Source organism: Mesocricetus auratus, unplaced genomic scaffold, assembly GCF_017639785.1.
Source record: "Mesocricetus auratus isolate SY011 unplaced genomic scaffold, BCM_Maur_2.0 Super-Scaffold_6723, whole genome shotgun sequence".
Taxonomy (NCBI): Eukaryota; Metazoa; Chordata; class Mammalia; order Rodentia; family Cricetidae; genus Mesocricetus; species Mesocricetus auratus.
The window spans coordinates 9,610,296-9,630,225 of record NW_024429183.1 but is presented as its reverse complement, the minus strand read 5'-3'; the positions used below and the strand labels follow the sequence as shown (position 1 = coordinate 9,630,225).

The window sequence follows — 19,930 nt, the reverse complement described above, 5'->3', positions numbered from 1 at the left end:
AGATCACACGATTTCCACCGAATACTTCAGGCACAGGAGCTCAAGGTGTCTAAAGATATTTCATAGAATCATATTAAACCATGAGTGAAGTTCTTTCAGTTATAGTTTATATTTTATATTTCCAGAACAACATCTCTCACTGGCCTTTTATAAATGCCATTCACAGGAATGTAACAACCTATCCAATGTTTTTTTTTATCAGCAATTTGAACATAGACAGCAATGGCTCGGTCACAGCATGTTCAGAGAACAGAAATTCATGAAGGTAGGCCAAGGTTTTGGATCAAAGAATTGGGATCCAAGAAAGAGACAGACAAATTAGGCAAATTAAGCTAATCTAATAAGATTACATTTAATGTGGCTCAGTATGATCTTCTAGACCAAGGTCAGAAAACCTCAACTGTCCTGGGAAATAGTGACAGTGTAGCGGTTTTGCTCGCTAGACTAGCAGAGTTGGTGAGCTCCAGGTTCAAAGCCTGTCTCAGTAGATAAACTAGAAAATGAACAAGGAAAATACACAATATTAACCTTGGGCTTCTACATATATATGTACACATTGTGCTCACACACATGAAAGTGTACTTGCTTACATACACTGATACCACAAACACACACACACACACACACACACACACACACACACGTTCTCCTTAAAAAATGATAATATAGAGAATATATTTAGGTCAGAGTATCCAAACCACCAACTGAGAAAAAAACAGTTTATTTACTATCCCAAACCTAAAAGACAACCTAATACTGAATTCTAATTTTAGGGGAAACAATTGTATCTTTATATAGCAAGTCTATATGGAGTGCTCAACAATAGTCCTTCTGTAATAAGACACTGTGAGCTTCTGAAGGTGATTTCTTTACTGATCTGCCTCTTACCTGGACCAATGGCAAGATAAGCTTTGAGATTTCTGATGAGCAGACAATCAGAATATAGGGTAGAACTTTTGTGATCTGTGTCCATATAAATGTAGGCTCAAAGAAGGTGTTCACCATGGTGGTCTTTGCTTAATTATTTAACAAAGTTTAGATACCCCTGGTCAGGGCTGAAGTACAGGCTATCTGAAAAAAAAGAGCTGGCACAAACCTTAGAATTCTTTCGTAATGTTAGCATATCCCAAATGATAACCGATAAGAGCACACAACAGTCCACTATGGCTTATAAATAAGATGCTGATTTAGTGGTCAAAAACTCAAGCTCAGAAGTCATAAAAAAGAATGTGCATGTTTATTCAGGTCCTATGATATATCCTTGGATGGATTACTGGATTCTCTCATGACCGCAGGTTCCATTTGTGCAGGGAGATTAAAACGGTCCCTACCTTGGTCTTCATAGGTAGCATCTTCATTATGGGAGCAGTGTTTGCTGGTGCAGACCATGTGATGGAGACAGTGTAACATCTCTCATTACCTCTCCCGAGGCTTCCTAGGGTGACATGCCTCACCAAGTAAGGAAAAGAAATGATAGAGGTCAAGGAAGTCTGGCTCCTTTTATGAGTCCATATCTCATGACCACTAGTGTCTCTCCCTGTCTCCCTGGGATTTAATTCTAATATTATTTTAAGTAGAAACCACAGAAGACAGGACCATCAGGAGAAGAGCGTGAGAGGTGAGGAGGGCTTCAGAGACTCAGTAATGGTCCACAGACAATGGAGTGAAGTGAAGGTTCTAGAACCTGTGTACTTCCATCCATTCTTTCGCCATTTCCTCTTAGCCTTCTTGCCTGTGAGTCTTTGACTTTTGGGCACTTGGTTTCCTTGCATTTCACAGTGTCTTGGGCTGTAAACAGAAAGTCATCCCCAGGCCTCTGTTCAGTCTCAGCTCTGCACAGACTACAGGCACTGTCTCTGGCAGCTCCTTCCTCTCATGTGAGTCTCAATATGTATGCTTATGTGATGCGAAAGTGATATTTGCATGTTTCGTTTTCCTGGGCCCGTTTAAAGAGTTTAAAGAGACTTTCATGAAAACATATTGTAAACTCTGCTATTGTAGGTAAGTGTAAGACAATATTATTTAAGGGGAATGTCCCCAAGGGCCTCCACGTTTCCCATCACGACATTGGAGCCCTCTTCTTATGATGACAGTTTTTCAGGATACCTTCTTCACACTGCTGCCTTCACCCCTTTAAGATATTGTTTCTCAATAATAACCCTTTTATACCTAACTTTTAACGAATAATTTAGTACGGGAGGAAAAATATGAGTCTTTTTATACACATTAAGATTATACCAATTTAGCCGGGCGGTGGTGGCACATGCCTTTAATCCCAGCACTCGGGAGGCAGAGGCAGGCGGATCTCTGTGAGTTCAAGGCTGGGCTGGACCGATAGTCTCCAAAACAATACAGAGAAACCCTGTCTCGAAAAAAAAGAAAGATTATACCAATTAAAAAAAACTAGGATTATAGCAGAACAATATCAAGTTCTTTCAAATGCCATTTTGCAATTATTTCAAATTTTTGAAAATTGTAATACAAAACATAAATGAGAGACATGAGGAGTCCTTGCCACATACTCAAGAAGCCACAAACTCTCTGTACCTTCCTGGTCATGATGTCTTATACCCTCAAAATGAGAGCAAAAATAAACTGTTCTTCCCTTAAGAAAAAAAATTCAGTAGAAGAGGCATCGAGAGATTATCTCTACCTCTCCCCCATCCTGCCCCTGTGTGCACCTGGGTGATTATGCACAGTCCTTAACAGCTCCCTCACATGAGTGTCCAGGTAAAAATCAGGCTATCTCAGAGAGCAATGGAAGCTATAATTGTGACACTGCATGTCTTGATAGCCCCTATTTTGTTGTGCTTTCATAGCAATGGAAAAATAAAAGCATTAAGTGCAGTGAAACTGAGGTCAACAAGCTTCACTCTTTGGCTTTTGTCTCCATATTTCTAACATCATTCTTTTTTGTCTGAAAAAATGTTTCAATGGGTGGCTGATGATGGTACTTGTTTAGTTTGTTGATTTGGGTTTTATGAGACTACAAAGGGAATTCAAGTAAAGAGATTCCAATAGAAGCAGACGCAGAGATTTATATCCAAGCACTGGGCTGAGCTCCAGGAGTCCAGTGGAAGAGAGGGTGGAGAGATTGTATGAGCAAGGCGGGATCAAGACAGTGAAGCAGAAACCCACAGAGACAGCTGACCTGAGCTTGTGGGAGTTCATGGACTCTGGTTGGACAGTTAGGGAGTCGGATGGGACTGACCTAGGTCATCTGCATCTGGGTGACAATTGTGTAGCTTTGTCTTTTGTGGGGCCCCTAGCAGTGGGACCAGCACCTATTCCTGATGCATGACCTGGCTCTTTGAAACCTATTTCCTATGGTGGGATGCCTTGAAGATGCCTTGTCCAGCCTAGATGCAGGGGAGAGGAACTTGATGTGCCATGCTTTGTTGATTCCCATGGGAGAGGCCTTACCCCATCTAAGTGGAGAAGGAGGAAGAGTGGATGGGGGGGCATGGGACAGGTGTAGGGAGGGAGTGGGAGGAGGGGGGGAGAGGAGACTGTGGTTGGTATTTAAATAAATTTTTAAAATGATGAGAAAAAGAGAACCAGTGGAAAGACGTGTGAATAACAAAGGAATTCAGAGAGAAGCAGGCATGAGGGGCACCAAATTGTTCTCTTCAGGATATTCCCACTTACTGACTTTGGAGGAGCAACCATTTGTTGGATAATTTATTTACTCATATTGAAAGTGGCTCCTGGGGACCTCGGCAATCTCTGGGGCCTTGGGTAGTAGATCAGTGTTTACCATGGCGTATGGATGAACTTTGGGAGCCCATTCCATATGGAGGGAACCTCTCTCAGCCTGGGCACATGGGGGAGTGCTTAGGCCCCGCCCCAGATGAAGTGACAGACTCTGAAGACCTCTCCCCATGGAAGGCCTCACCCTCCATGGAGAATGATGTGGGGATTGGGTGGTGGACCCAAGTTCAGCTCCCAGAATTCACATCAGGTGGCTCACAGCTGCCTGTAACTCCAAGTTCAGGGGGTTCCCATGTCTCTAGTCTCCTCAGGTGCCTGCTTCAATGCGCACACTCACATGCAGACACAAACACATACACATAAGTAAGAATAAAGTCTCTTTCTTAAAAAAAGAATTATGCATGGATTATGCATGGCCACTCTTATTCCAATATTGGACTCCTTTTTGCCACACTCGGCTGCTGACAAGAGGTAAAGGTAAGGAGTTATAGACGCTGGGACATGCTGCTTCATCCAGCATGATGGGTGGAGCAGTTTCCATGAAGAGGATGGGAAGATGGCTCAGAAATTAAGAACACTTGTTCCACAAGCTTAAGAACTTGAGTTCAAATCCATGTCAAAAGCTAGATGTGGCATCATACATGCCTGTGACCTCAGCACTGAGGGAGGCAGAGACAGGAGGATCACTGGGGCTTGCTCGTTCCATGCCTCACTTCAAATTCAGTGAGAGACTGGAGCATGATAGAGGTGGTGACCCAATGTTCTCTGGCCTCCATGTAGCATGTACACATACATGCACACACGTGCATATACTGCACACAAAATACTACTACACACACGTGCCACATGTAAACATAGTGTATGTACTGTATTTTGTAAGGGTTCAAGTTTATATTATGCTTGAAGTCAAATCCTTTCATGTTTCTTAAAGATAATACTGATTTAATTTGTGTGTCTCTGGTTCCCTCACTTGGAAATGGGTACCACAGTTCTTTACTCCTGGGAGTGTAATTAGGTTTAAATTTAAAACAAAAAATGCTCAGTACAGTTTCTACCACAAATCAAACTCCTAACTAACTCAATCTATGTCCATTTCAAGAGGATGTGGATGTTGCAACAGATAAATGTAGTCCACTGACAATAGGTTACCTCTTCTGTACAGAAATAAGACACTGAAGTGCTTGTTTCCCAGGACCTGATGGAATAACTGAATATCGTACTATGGAAAGTCAATCTCACTGAGAGCTCAGTAGCTTGGATCTCAGTTCACAATGCCAAAGGCAACTGAAGACAGCCCTCCTAAGCTGTGTAATGGGCACCTAGCATGAAGCTTTTTCCAGAGGTGTCTGTGTTTTCAAAATGGCTGAGTGATTATTTTCTGGCATTTTGATATCTGGGTCTTGGAAAACCATACGTTATCACACAAAGGAAACAGTGAGCTGAACCATGCGTGGGTGAGGTGGAGTGCTTGATTCGAGACACAGAAATTCTTTTTATTGTTCTACAGTGACTTTGAACAATAGACCTTTTCACAGAAGTGAGGTTTGTACACAGTTGATGTTGTCCCATATAAGCTCTGGAATGGCTTTTAAACACACCCCTTCTTTTATGTTAAAAAAAGAGGGGCAAGCCTTCCTAGAATGTTCACACATTTCTTGCCTTCTTAACTAAAGATGTGCATTATAAGCCGAATGGTTCCTGAATACTTTCTGTGAAGCTGGTGCCATGTTTCAGGACTTCACTCTAGTTTTCATAACAAGTCCATGGGTGCTGCCTAACCCTTGCCTTCAGATGGGGAAACTTGGGGCAGAGAAGCCAAGTTATTTATTCAAGATTATATAGTTAGAAGTGGTAGAGCTGTGATCTGAACTCCATCTCCCCAGACTCCTAAGAAACACAACTTATCGTTGGAGAACATTTTTGGTTAAGAAATGACAGAAATGATTATTAAACATCAAAGAAGAACTCTTGAAAGTCTGAACATACACTTCAAAAGTGTCTCCATCATTTTTGGTGTTTGAAAAGGGTGCATTTTAAACCAGAAGTGCAAACTTTTACATATCCATGACTATTCCTTTGTTTAGAAGATGCTGTTTGAGCACCTGTGTTCTGGTGTGACTGTGGGACCGACCATTACATTCTAGGCCCTATAGGAACAAAGAAGTGTCATGAGGCACACGATTGCCTTCCTAAAGGTCCCTTACAAGAGATATGTCATCTGAGGCAAGAAGGGGACCTCACTTCACTCTTGATCAGGAGGACCTCAAGAAAGTGTCGACTTTTAAATCCACCCTTCAAGGAAATTGATCTCCTTGACTTCCTCCATCCTGTATAAATGAGACTAATGAGTGAGAGCAGGGGACACAGGCAGAATTAGATGCTCTTTTGCTTTCAAAGAGGCTTCGCTGTATTCAATAGCTCAAGCTATTTTACTTGACCAGATACTAACTGACCTTGGGATAGATGGAAACGTTTGTTGTTTAGATGGTAGTTAATGAAAATGAGAAACTTGTAAAAACTGCATCTCTTGATAAAAGATGTGTTTCCAGTGAGATATGTTCCTCCATGCAGTTAGCAAATGTAGCTAAATGCAAATCTAGATCTAAACCAACATGGACAAAGCCATTGGGTATGTTGATGGCATCAGTGAAATTGAGCATATTATTTCCTGTGTCAATGACTTAAACATAATTTTCATGACTGTATCATTTTAAAAGCAATGAGTTAAGAGAAAATACCCTGTAACTTCTTGTACTGGATGGTTTTGTGTGTCAACTTGACACAAATTAGAGTCATCAGAGGAAGGATCCTCAGCTGAGGAAAGGCTTCCTTGAGATCCAGCTGTAAGGCATTTTCTCATTTAGTGATCAATGGCAGGGGCCCAGCCCATAGTGGGTGGTACCATCCTGGGCTGTTGGTCCTGGGTTCTATAAGAAGGTGAGCTAAGCAAGCTATGGGACGCAAGCCAGTAAGCAGCTCCCCTCCATGACCTCTACATCAGCTCCTGCCTCCAGGACCCTGCCCTGTTTGAGTTCCTGTTTTGATTTTCTTCAGTGATAAACAGCCATGCAGAAGTATAAGCCAAATAAATCATTTCTTACCTAATTTGCTTTTTGGTTACAGCAATGGAAACCCTCACTGAGAAACTTCTGTCATTCAGACATGACTAAGATGCTGTATTCTCACACCCTTAGGGCATCTTTTGATGTCCATTTTCTGAGCCACCTTCCTCCCGTAGGAACTAATGCAGTCTCTTTATGGCTCCCACTCAGTATGGCGGGTGCTATTTATGTACAGTGCTGGCATAAGTGTGTGTGATGATCAAGGAGAGAGATGGTTGGTTGTCTTGAACCCTTTTAAATTCGGTCTCCTTTCTCTTTCTGTCTCATACATTGACCAGTAGCCATTGTGTCTGGCTGCTTTCCATGCATCTGCTTATAACCACTCCCTAGTAAAATTTTTCCCTGGGATTAAGTGCTAGAATGCCTAGTGATCAATCTAGTCAATATGTGTTTTCAGAGTAAGAGTGAGCAGACTCTGAGGGGCTGAATTAGAGTGTGAACTGCAGCTATCTTCACTGCCAGGAAAGCATTACTTATCCACATAGAGATAATTGAATTTTGCTTTATTGCTGATGTCTAGCTAAGTGGCATTACTATTAAGGACACTTTGGCAAGAAGGATTTGTTTTTCCAAAAGAAAGGGGAGGAAAGAAGGGAGAAGACAGAGGACAGGAGAAGGAAAGGAAATGCCAGAAGGGGATCTCATTTTGAATCTTTCTTTCTGCTTGCTGTTCACAGTGGATTGAACTTCATTGACCTGATGGTGCGACAAGGGAACATTGACAATCCTCCTAAGACACCCTTGGTGCCAGGATTTGAGTGTTCTGGGATTGTTGAAGCTCTAGGAGACAGCGTGAAAGGATACGAGGTAAAGTTTTAAGTCTGGCATAAAGAGCAGTAATCATCTAGAATCTATGAGGCACTATATACTATGTAAAATATATTTGAAGTAATAGTAGTCATGTTTTATTTGGTCACTTTGCGTTAGATAACATTAACCATATCTGCAATGATAGGACTTTGCAAAAATTTCATGACTTTGCATAATTTTTTAGAATTTTTTTCACATACTATCTTCGTTGCCCCTGGCAACAGTTTGGAGAAGCGGGCCGGACAAGCCTTGTTATATTCCTTTTTCATACTTAATTAATATAGCTGTTCAGACTATTCGGTTTTGTAGTAACTGAGCGCATGGCCCCTTGCTCCAGTTCCAGCTACTATTTTCCACCATCTCAGGCCTCCAATCAACCAGAAAACACAAATGTAAGGGGAGTTCATTATTTTATAATACAGTTCCTTAAAGTATTTACCTAGGTGGTACCTTTCAAGCTATTATTTACAAATCCTGGGCTATTTCATGATAGGATAAAATAGGATTTCAGATTAAAAAATAGTTTAAGTCAAGGAATCTCGCCCTGACAATAGGATAGAATTGGTGAGGGATTAATTAATGGCCTTGGGAAAAGGGCAACATGTAAGTGGTTTATTTCCTTATTCTGCTTTCATACACATGTGAAATTCTCCACAATAAAATATTTTATTTTGAAAAATGATGCATGCACGAATCTTCCTGCTGTTCTAATACAAACTAAATACAACTGAAGCCCTGTGCCTGGCAAGGTGGCTTTTGATAAAGGTGTTTGCCACCAAGCCTGATGACTTTAGTTCAGTCTCTACAACACAGGAGGTTGAAAGAGAGAGCTGCAAGCTGTCCTCTGACTTGCACACAGTGTTGTGGCACACGCGCACATACACACACACACACACACACACACACACACACTCTTATGAAACACTGCAGCGACATCAGCTGTATAAAAATTGGGACTCTGGCTTCTAAAAACTCAATAGAAATCAAATTCAAGGGTTCTCACTCATAACTGAGATCTCCACAAACAGGCAGGGAGACTGACAACTGAGAACACACCATAACCAGCTTTGTATAGCAACCTTATTTTCTCTAACCACAGTGAACACACGCACACACACACACACACACACACACACAGAGAGAGAGAGAGAGAGAGAGAGAGAGAGAGAGAGAGAGAGAGAGAGAGAGAGAGAGAATGTTCTTACTATTCCATTGGGTTCAAAAGGTGCAGTAATTCTCTTGTGAGGTTAGAAGGTAGAAAGTAGAAGCAGACCCCAGACTTACCAAAGCCATCTTACAATTCCTAGGATCTCATGGCTTTTACCCTCACCCTCAACGCTGCAAAAATGCATGCAAGGGATGAGGAGTGAAGATGATCCCTGTGAAACCCAACGCCAACTTTCTCTTCCCCTTGACCTTTAGCGTGTGGCTGGTCCTCACCTGAAAATACTGAATGTTCTAAATTCATGTTGAGGGATCCCTGGAAACCTCATCCCATTTAGTGATGCTTCTGCCAATGATTTCCAAACAACATAGGAGAAGAAAGCTACAGAAAAGAAGAAAGGATGAGCTTTGGATTTTTAAATACAACTTCACATTCTCTGTCCCTAGTAGACACTGCCACCAAGGCACATATCTCTCTTTCCGGAAGTGCTGCACATATATAGATCTGTTTGTTCTTCACTCCTCTATGTGGCCCCAAAGGAAAATCTCACTCTTTCATTCTGCTAGCCCTGAGCATTGAACAAACACCAATAAACAGAAACGTTATTGGACTTGGTTTAGAGGGATAACTTACTATACTCAATTAAATTCATTTGTCATTCAGATATTACTTATCTTCTTTTAGTTAGCCCTGACTTGATAGTCTGAGCAAGGACTCCTCACTGTCTAACCCAGAGAGGACTCTGGCACAGGAGCACATGTTTATATCTAAGCCATTTTCATCTCCAGCAAAATGGAAAGATGTAAGTAGCAGCTACTCCTCCGTGCCCGATCATCAAATCATCATGGTGATTGATTGCTCTCTCAGACCAAGCAGACCAGTCTTTGCATTGTTCCCATTGCTGGCAAGGTATACCAGAGTTCAGTGACTCAGATATCTCTCCTGAATTGAACTCTGTCAGCTCCAGGAGGGATGCCCTGACACCGGAACAGAGATATGTAGGTTCTCTTAGAACACTACAGATATGGTCCTCACATGTGTCATCTAATTGAGCTCCTCTTAACCCAGATCTGATAGGTTCCAGGATAGCCAGGAAAGTCTTTATAGACACTGTGACATCCACACACTGAGGTTATAGCAACCTTATCTCCAAATACACAGAACTGATTGGTCCTAGGAAGTAGGCAACTATGAAATATCTTGGACCACATCAACCCTCTACACATAAAAACATGATCTTCACTCTTTTAAACCAGTGTATGGAACATCACCATGCTCATGCCATCAGCTTAAGAATTTATTTTCTACTAAAATATTCCTTCCAGATGGAGTTGCCTCCTAAGGCCTGTCACTCAAATATTTGCCACCTGCAATTTTTCAAATAATATGAACAATTTGGGAGTATGAACTGTAACTCATTACCATTGTATCACCTGTGCTTGGAATGCAAGACTGAGAAGGGGCTTACATAAACATTCATGGCAGGGAGCACTGTGCTATTATGGAAAGATACATATAAAGACAGCCCTTTACCTGTGTGACCTCAGGTCAGAGACATAATGTACCTTCATTATCAATGTGTGCATAGTGGGGCTGTTACCACAGAAAGCTGTCATGGAGATTAAATAACTAGTATAATGTGAAGGTTAGAGCCAGTATATAATTGTTTTTGTTCAATACATGGGTTTTTCTGTTAGAATCAAATATGAAAACACAACAACCTCTCATGAAGAGAAATTCATTGCTAGCCAAAAACCAAAGTGTAAGCCCAAGGGCACTTGACTATGAGGGCTAAAAGAAACCTTAAAGGAAGGGCATAAGGTTTGGGTGAATGACAGTTTGCAAAGGAGAGAGGACGGATGTGCATCATCCTACCCTTATCAGGTGTACTGATACTCTTCAAGGTTTCGCTACCACCTAAACAGTCTTCAGAATTCTATTGACAGAAAATGAGGGTATATCTCAGTTAGTAAAATGCTTATCTAGCATGCAAGAGGTCCTGGGCTCAAGTCCTCAACACTATATAAAAGCAGACATGCTGATGCATACCTAAACCCCCAGCATCTTCAGCTATATAAGAAGTTTTAGACCATGCTAGGAAACATGAGACTGTTTAAGAAGAAGGATGAAGAGAAATAATGAGGAGGTGGAGAAGGAGAAGGAATAGAAGAATTATTCTAGTAACAATGAGTTTTCCCAACTTCATGGCTGTGAAGAAGAAACACTAGCAAGGAAGATAGGTTGTTAGGAAACCTAAATAATCTTATGATTTATAGCAGTTTATTTGAGATTTTACTGAAAATACATAGAACTGTGCTTTTTTCATTAAAGAACAAACATAAAAACCAGAAGGATTTCTATGGCAGTCACAGAGTATAAATTAGGAGAAACAACCTGTGCCTATTATGTAAGACAAATGCTGCACATGTAATGTACCATGGACAGCTCCTGATAAGTCTGGTCCTTGTTAGAACCCCATCAAGAAACAAGTTTCCTTTAACTTTGTATTTTTTTATTCCCAGATTGGGGACCGTGTCATGGCATTTGTCAACTACAATGCCTGGGCTGAGGTGGTCTGCACACCAGTAGAGTTTGTCTATAAGATCCCAGATGACATGAGCTTCCCCGAGGCCGCTGCCTTCCCCATGAACTTCGTCACGGCATACACCATGCTCTTTGAGATTGCCAACCTACGGGAAGGGATGTCTGTGCTCGTGCACTCAGCTGGCGGTGGAGTGGTAAGTTTGCTGTTTGTGTTTCTGTTTCTTCAAGGTCATGATGATACAAATGGAGTTGAACTTGACAAAGTGATTCTTATGTGACTTGTCATTCATAGGAATGACCCTCAACAGCAGTGGCACTTACATGATCAGCAGAAGTCTTTATAGGTTATCGTAATGTTGAGCATCACAAATGGTGTCTCTGGGGCTTAGGGTGCAGACATGGTGGTCTCAGGCATAGTTTCTGTGGAGAGACACTGAGTCTTGGCATCATAGTCAAGTGCTGTGTTGATTATTATGAGACATCTACACATATCACATCCTGTTGATGTCATATAAAATGCCAAGATAGTGGATAATGTCCTTTTCTTTGCAATTAATTGCAGTGTTCTTATAATAGCATTCTAATCCACTTGTTCTCTGCCATATTTTTGTAAATGGGAAAAATGTAGACAGAGATTGACCTCTCACACTGAGAACTGCACCCAAACCTTAGCACACTCAGGAGAGTGGTCATACATGGTAGTATTCTTTTTTGGGGGGATTTTTTTAATTGAAATTAGAAACATGCGTGCTTCAAATGTCAATCACATGGTAATATTCTATGTGAAATCTTTAAGACATACCTTTGCCAAATGGGAAAAATGAAGGAAATCAAAATTTCATCTCTATAGTTCAGGTTTATGTGAAGGCCATATATTATGCATTCAACATAAGCACCAAAACACATTGAAACCACAGAAGAAAAACCCATCGTACCTGAACTATAGTGAAGAAATTTTCTTTCATGGTTTCAATGTGTTTTGGTACTTATGTCCAATGCATAGTGTATGCCCTTCACATGGACAAGTACTAGACTTGACAATGTTCTATTGAGGTTTAACTGGGACTTTCATCTTTCTGAGAGGAGCTGGTATTATTCACCAACTCAACAAAGATTCGCTAAGCACATGCCGTGCTCTAGACTCAGAAGAGAAGGCACAATCTAACAAAATTCAAAAGGTTTCTAAGTTGTGATTCTGTTTGCTGGCTTCAGAAATGAGTTCTTAGGATTTAATCTAGCTCAGATATTTTCAGTGGAGGTTTTGTTAGTACTGATTTTTTTTAAATCCTAGGCTTTTTACAATTATCATAATTTTCTAAAATACAAAGTGTGTGTGTGTGTGTGTGTGTGTGTGTGTGTGTGTGTGTGTGTGTGTGTGTGTAAGCCAAAGGCTGACACTGGGTCATCAGGTACCCTTCCCAGTCATTCTCCATGCTTTTTCTAAATAAAGTCTGTCATTGATTCTGAAGCTCCCAAATTACTTAGACTGGCTGTCCAACAATCCCCAGGGATCTGCCCATCTCTACCTCCCCTGCAGTGGCACAATAGGCAACAGCACGTCTCTTTTTACCATGGATGCTGAGGCTGGAACTCTGGTCCTCATACTTGTGCAGAAAGCACCTTACCAGGGCAGTTCTCCCCACCCAGGAAGGTCATTTCTGCATTTCCTTTCTGAAAAAAGCAAGCTCACATCCAGAAGCATGGGTGTGAAAGTTTCAGAATGCCTTAAGAGATCTTTCATCTCATTCACAAATTTGCTGATGTCTTCTGACCATGAGTAAAGATATAATAAAAACTAAATGCGCCTTAGAAAAGAGAATACTTTCCATTCCAGCAATCTGCTAAGAGCAAGCAAGCCATTTAGAATGCTGGCATTTATGGTCTTAGTGTGTTCTGCATACAAAGTGTGGGGATATTTTCACATTGCCAGTAGAAGCTCCCATCCATATGGTGATGCTGGCTTCAGTCCTGCCAAGGGTCAGTGTGATGGTTCATTACACTTAACTTGTCTACTTGATTAGCTCTGAGATAAACTAAAATGCAAGCTCCTGGGAATTACCAGGACTTTCTTGATTAGATTAGTTTATTCAGGAAGGCCACCCTAAATGTAGGAACCATCTTCCAAGGGCAACCCAGATAAAAAGACATGCAAGACAGAAACCTTACTTCTTGCCTACTTGCCTCCACTCTTGCTGGCAAGTCCATCTGTCCTATTGCTGCAGCACTCTTTCAGTGGTAGTAGAACCAGTCTCTTCGGGCTTCCAGTATAAGCTGAAGACTAGTAGCTCTCCAAGAATCTTTCAGGCCTTCAGCATCAGACTGGGACTGCTGAGCTGCCCAGTCTCGTGGACTGAGCAAGCCAGCAAGCAGCATTCCTCTGTGGCCTCTGTTTCAGTTCCTTTCTCCAGAGTCCTGCCTTGACTTCCTTGCACCAACTTCCCTCAGTGATGAACTGCTCCCTGGAAGTGTAATCCAAAGGAACCTCTTGTTACCAAGTTGTTTTGGGTCAGAATGTTTTATCATAGTAATGAGAAGCAAACTAGAACAGTTAATTTGCATATATCTGTACCAGCATCTATCCTTGCCAGTATATTTGTGCTAGTGGCTACACTCTTTTGGGCATGGCACATATGTCATCACTGATTTTCTACATCTTTCTCTTTGTGCTAAGAACACACGAAAAGAAATTCTTAGTTCTGGGATTGTAGGTATTGCCAACAATAATTGAAATGAGAAAAATGGTGAAGAATTAGAGAAAAAGGGACAATAAGATGAGGAAAATAAGTTATTTGGGGTTACCCAGGCTGGTGTGTTTTAAAGCTTTGTTTGAGATGGGCAATAATTTTTTCTCTTGGCTTCATAATAGCTGGTGAAAATAGGGGGGGGGGATGATCATTCATGTGAGCAAGCTATGTTGATTTGATAAAGCACACCTATTAGAGAGAAAAATACCAGTTTGGAGACTAGAGGGCTGATCTGTGGCTTTTCACAAGGAACATATGTGGGAAAGCCAACAGAATCCTCACTAGAGCTCAAAGTCAAGAGTAATATTTCCACATAGTCTCTTATGCTGTGCTCCCAAAGTTGTCAAATAGTATTGAAGTCAAATAAAAATTTAGTGAGAGTCAACATGCTGGGACCAAGAATATATGGCCTGGCTTCATCTTTGGACAGACTTAAAGATATGGTTCAGCCACATGTCTCTCCAGAGGACCTCTCCAGGGCCTCATTGAAAATCATTTCTCCCCGACAAGATTAGTAGGTTTGTTGAAACAATTCAAGGTCATCATTAAAGGGAAGAGTGTATACCAAGCACATCCTTCCACATACAGACAGTTATTTGAGCTGAGCAGGGTTGACAGTCCTGCAGAAATGAAGATTGGCCTGGGGAAGGCCGGGACCACCTTCACCCCACATTGTGGAGGTGAGTGAATCCTCCAAGTTAGAACCAAAGTCCTCCCAAGACAATGGCTGCTGACTATTCATGTGGTCAGGGACCCCATGAGGGCAATTTTACCTGCATTGCTGTGACACACACCCTTGGAGAGGAATAGAGATGTTCCATACCACTGTCACAGCCATCCTATGTGCAGTTGTTGCAGTAGGCAGAGTCTCCTGAGTCTCCAGTGTGTCCCTTACAAAGCAATGGGAATTTCACAAATTTGATCAGGGTAAGGGTCTTGAGATGGAGAAATTCTCTCAGATTGTGGCTAGTTCTAAAGTAATCACAATAATTTTTGAAACTAAAGAGGGAAAAAGAAGAGTCAGGGAGGTGTAAAGATGCTTCTGTGTGGCTTTGCTGGCAGAGTGGGGCTATGGCCAAACACAGCAGGTGAGCTGTAGATGCAGAGAGAGACAAGGCATCTAGAGCCCGTGGAAGAAAACAACTCTGCTAACACTTGTTTCAGCTGAGTGAAACCCATTTTGAATATAAGATTTCCAGAGACACAATATAAGCAAGATAGATTTTGTGAGCTCCTAAGTTTGTAGTAATTTGTCACAGAGGCCATTTTTCCTAGACTGTCCCTCGCAGTGGAGATCCCGCTGTGGCTTAACAAAAGCACAGGAAGCAATAGAAGAATTAAAATTTGTACCTACTCTGGGTTATCCTAAACCTATTCTTTTCTCACTCAGCAAACCCACCCAGAATGGTAGGAGAACACTGGTCTTTCGTTTTCATGCTTCCACTTACTGAGGACAGGGGAAATGGCTCTGTCAGGAAAGTGCTTGCTACACAAGCTTGAGGACCTGAGTTTCATCTCCAGAACCTATCCCGAACCTAAAGCCAGTGAAGCAGAGACAGGCAAGTTTTGGAACAGCCAGTTTAATTTGATAAATTCCAAGCCAGTGCAAGACCTGGTGTCAGAAAACAAGGTAAACAGTTCCTGGCTCTCCCCCCCCTCTCTCTCTCTCTCTCTCTCACACACACACACACACACACACACACACACACACACACACACACACACACACCGCATTTAGTGAATTTTCGGGAATAAGTATAGACATTTCAAAATCTCTGAGACTGTGGCCAAGGTATATGATTAAATGTCAGTAGGATAAAACTGTCTAAATTGGGTTTCTGTAAAATATACAGTCTTAATAGCACCAAGATTTCTGTCAGCTTTGCATTAAAGATCAGGGTGGAAATTTTGCAGATAGCTCACAAAGAATGCCAACCTTAGCTGTGATTCTAAAGAACTATAATAGGACATTAAGAAATAATTCAGACCAGAGCAGGATGTGTGGTTGCTGGAGTGCCCCAAATGTATCCACTATTCTATCAAAGCCTTGGATCCATAATTTCCTCTGACTATAGCAAGAGCAGATGGCCTGAGATGCTAATGCCCCTAATAAATCTTGAGAAACTGGTGGAAAATTGGTTCATGAGCCCTTAAAATGAAAGTAACAAAATAAGCAATGGTGTGGGACTCCTGTCAGGAACTGTGTGGGCTTTCTTCCAATTCCATTCAGTGAGCCTTGTTGATAAGCCTTCTGATTTTGGACATCATACTAGTGTGTTCCTGTTCTGTAAGTGGCATGGCTGTTATTTGGAAGCCCTTTGTGACATTGGATGCTATCTACTTTGGGTTCCACCCCTCTATTTTCCTCATGTTGGAGCAGTAATCCCCTTGGCAGTGTAGCTTTCAAGCCTGTCCTGGAACTTGCTTTGTAGATCAGGTTGGCCATGAACTCACAAAGATCTGCCTGCCTCTGCCTCCCAAGTGCTGGGATTAAGGGTGTGCACCACCACTGCCCAGCTCTGTTTCTTCTTTCCAAAATGATCTTCTAGCCTAATTCAAATGTCACCTCCTCTGAGAAGCCATACAGCAGCTCATGTCTAGGCAAACACTTTTGTAAAAAGCTACAGAAGAATCCTTATAGCTTTTCCTTTCGTGGGCTCATCTGAACAGTGTTTTGTATTTTGAGGTATTATCCAATAGGAAGCAAGGATGGTTGTGTGGTCAAAAGCCCCTGACTTCAACACGCAGCTCTGTCTTCCAATAGCTAGATGATTGTGAACAACTTAAAGTCTATACAGTGGAAATGACTATGTCTACTTCATGACATCATTTGAAAAGTGAGAAAATGGGGTTGACATTATCCCTGGCATAAAGTCCATTCGTTTTCTAGAGAAAGGGAGGGGAAGGAAGGGGCAGAGAGAGAAAAGAAGGTGTGATGAAGGAGTGGAGACTGGGAAGCAACGAAGTAGAAGACAGAGACAGACAGACTGACCTTTATATCCATAGTACCAAGAACAGTATTAGACCCAAAGCAGGGGCTGAATAACTTATAGCTTCTGGCAAATATTTGATGCCAACAAAGGTTTACTCTTGTTCATATATCATACTTTCAAAGATATGCAATGAGATTGACACCTCACCTCTACCCAAACCTATAAAAGTTTAATCAAAAAGGATTGTGCAACCTCAGATCAAAGCTAATCCTTCAAAACATCTAACCAGTACTCCTCAAACCTGCCAAGGTATTGAAAATAAAAAAGCAAAGAGCACCTAAGAAACTGTCACATGCCAGAGGAGACAAAGAACACAGGATATATGTGTTGGCATTAGATATATCTGGGAAGACGGGATCTCAGCTGAGGAAATGTCCTTAACGGATAAGCCCATGGACAAGCCTTTGGGGAAATTTTCTTAATTAATGACTGATGTGTGAGGGCCTGACCCACTGGGGGTAGTGCCACTCCTGGAGAGGTGGTCCTGGGTGATATGAGGAAACAAGCTGAAAAGGCCAGTAAGTAGTGTGTCTGCTGCTTTAGTTCCTAACTCCAAGTTCCTGCCCTGATTTCCCTAAGTGATGGACTGCACTCTGGGAGATGTAAGCTAAGTTGCTTCTGGTCAGTGTTTTATCAAAACAGCAGGAAACCAAGCTAGGAAAACATGAACGTGCATTGTAGTACCCTAGGTCAGCCCCTGGAATAGAGAAGGTAGCCTAATGGTAAAGCTGGTGAATTTAAGAGAAACTTTGCAGTTCAGTTAATATGTTAATTCCCTACTTTGGGTGAATTACCCTGGAGTGGAGGGCATTGCCATTAAGGTCAGCAAGGCAATGTTTGTATGGAAAGTTTCTATACCTCTTTGTGAAAGTAGAACTGTTCCAAGATAACAAGTTAAAGGAAAGACAGACAATTTCAGCTAATGGATTCTTGGCTAAGGTAAATAGATTTTCAAGTTCTTTATATATCTCCACAGCAGCCTCTCATTTTCCCCAAGCAAAATGGTGCTTTAGAGAAATCAGAATGCAGCTAGGGCTCCATCAATGCCAGCTTTAGCTGCAAATCCTTTCTGAAAGTGAGTGAGGTTTTGTGCATGGGCTACCAGATGACACATTGTAAGAAGAGAGAGAGAGAAGGGGGGTAGAGAGAAGGAGATAGGCTGAGAAAGAAGGAGGGGGGAAACAGACTGAGAAAAATCTAATCTTTCCATGGGCCTTAGAAAGGAAAGTACAGTTAACTTTCAGAGTTAACTGGCTACAGCTCAAGGACTACACTCCATTCATTATGGATGAGTTATCTTCCAGCATCATTCAACCCCTTGAAAAGAAGCAACCACAAAAGGGAAGGGGGGTCTCTACTGGGGCACCCTAAGCCTACCCTATAGCATCCCATGGGCCCAGGAAACGGTGGTCCTGTCTAAATGATTCTTTAGCATGAAATCTTGAGAACATGGAGAAAGAGCCTCCGTTGTTGAAGAACTTAGGTGTGTAGGATAACACCTTCCTTTCTTTTCTCATTCCTCGGATTAAAAAAGAATCTAGACAAAAGCAAGTTAAGGGAGAAAGGTTTTTTGAGTTGGAGTTCAAGGGTACTGCCCATCATGGTAGAGAAATCATACAGCAGAAGCGGGAAGGAGCTGGTCATCTCAAATCCACAATTAGGAAACAGAGTGACAAGTTCATGCTGTTGTCAGTTCCCTTTCTCCATTAATACAACCCAGGACTCTAGCTGGGGAGTGGTGCCACCCACAGTGAGTGGGTCCTCTCACCTCAATTAATACAGTCAAGATAATCCCCCATAGTCATGCCCAGAGGCCTGTCTTCCAGGTGACTCTAGGTTCTGTCAAGTTGATAGTTGGCATTAACCATCACAGGAAGGAGGATGCTTTCCAGCTTGCTGTCTGTGGCTCATGCTCAGACAACTTTCTTATATAACCTAGGACCACCTGCACAGGACTGAAGCCACTGACATCCATCAAGATAATGACTTACAGACATGTGTAAAGGCTAGTGGAATTGAAGCAATTCTTTTCCTGAGGTTCCCTCTTACAACTCTGGGCTGTGTCAAGTTGCAACTGAAGCTAACTAGTAGCCTATCCTGCTTTCCATTGTGGCCCCAATATCACTCACTTGGGCTATTGCTGCAACTCTTTAACAGTTTCCTGATCACAAAGTCTCCCCCCTGTAGAGAGAAGCCTTTTCCTTGCCAGCTGCTTTGTTTTTTCCCCACCAGTTGCCTGGGCTCTGCCACATTGTAGTTCCCAAATAACACACAAGACACTGTATTAATTATGAAGCTGTTGGCCTTGTTTGTTTCTTACTGGCTAGCTCTGATGTAAGTATTTACCCCATAATTGTTAATCTGAGTATTTCTCTTACCGGAGAAAAGTTCTGAACTTCTTACGCCTATGGCAGCTACATATTGACTCCCTGTGTTTCTCCTACCCAGAGTCCTCCTGGACTCCTAGTCCCACCTATCTTGTTTTCCTATTGGCCAACAGTGCTTTATTCACATATACACAGGACTTCCCCATCATCTCCTCTTTTCTGTCTAAACAAAAAGAAAGGTCTTAATTTTAACATAGTCAAATTATATATAACAGAACAGTTATCAAGTAAGAACACAGTTACAATATTTTGTCTATCAACATTTAGCATGATTTAGAGAAAATATCATCCATCTCATCCTTGTGAGTCCAAAGTCCTATATGTAGCTTATCTTTTATCATGACTAGGGAAAACTATAATTATAACTATCTGTCTTCAACTCCATCAAAGACCACAAAAGGATAATATGTAAACACTAGGATTGACAGAAACATCTCGTTTCCTGGGCAGTCAC

General features: G+C 41.8%; 1 protein-coding gene across 2 annotated transcripts in view; it reads left to right on the top strand.

Moving 5' to 3' along the window:
• The window catches only part of Vat1l (vesicle amine transport 1 like), a 176,353-nt gene that overhangs the window by 18,470 nt on the left and 137,953 nt on the right, over positions 1 to 19,930 (top strand). Inside the window, exons 1-3 of one of the 2 annotated variants that reach the window (XM_040736498.1) lie at positions 1,746 to 1,877; positions 7,511 to 7,640; positions 11,331 to 11,546. In XM_040736498.1, coding sequence (XP_040592432.1) covers positions 7,533 to 7,640; positions 11,331 to 11,546 — 324 coding nt within the window. In that variant the 5' untranslated portion in view covers positions 1,746 to 1,877; positions 7,511 to 7,532. Of the gene's footprint in view, positions 1 to 1,745; positions 1,878 to 7,510; positions 7,641 to 11,330; positions 11,547 to 19,930 lie in introns of those variants that run through there. The other variant, XM_005073060.3, reaches the window with a different exon arrangement.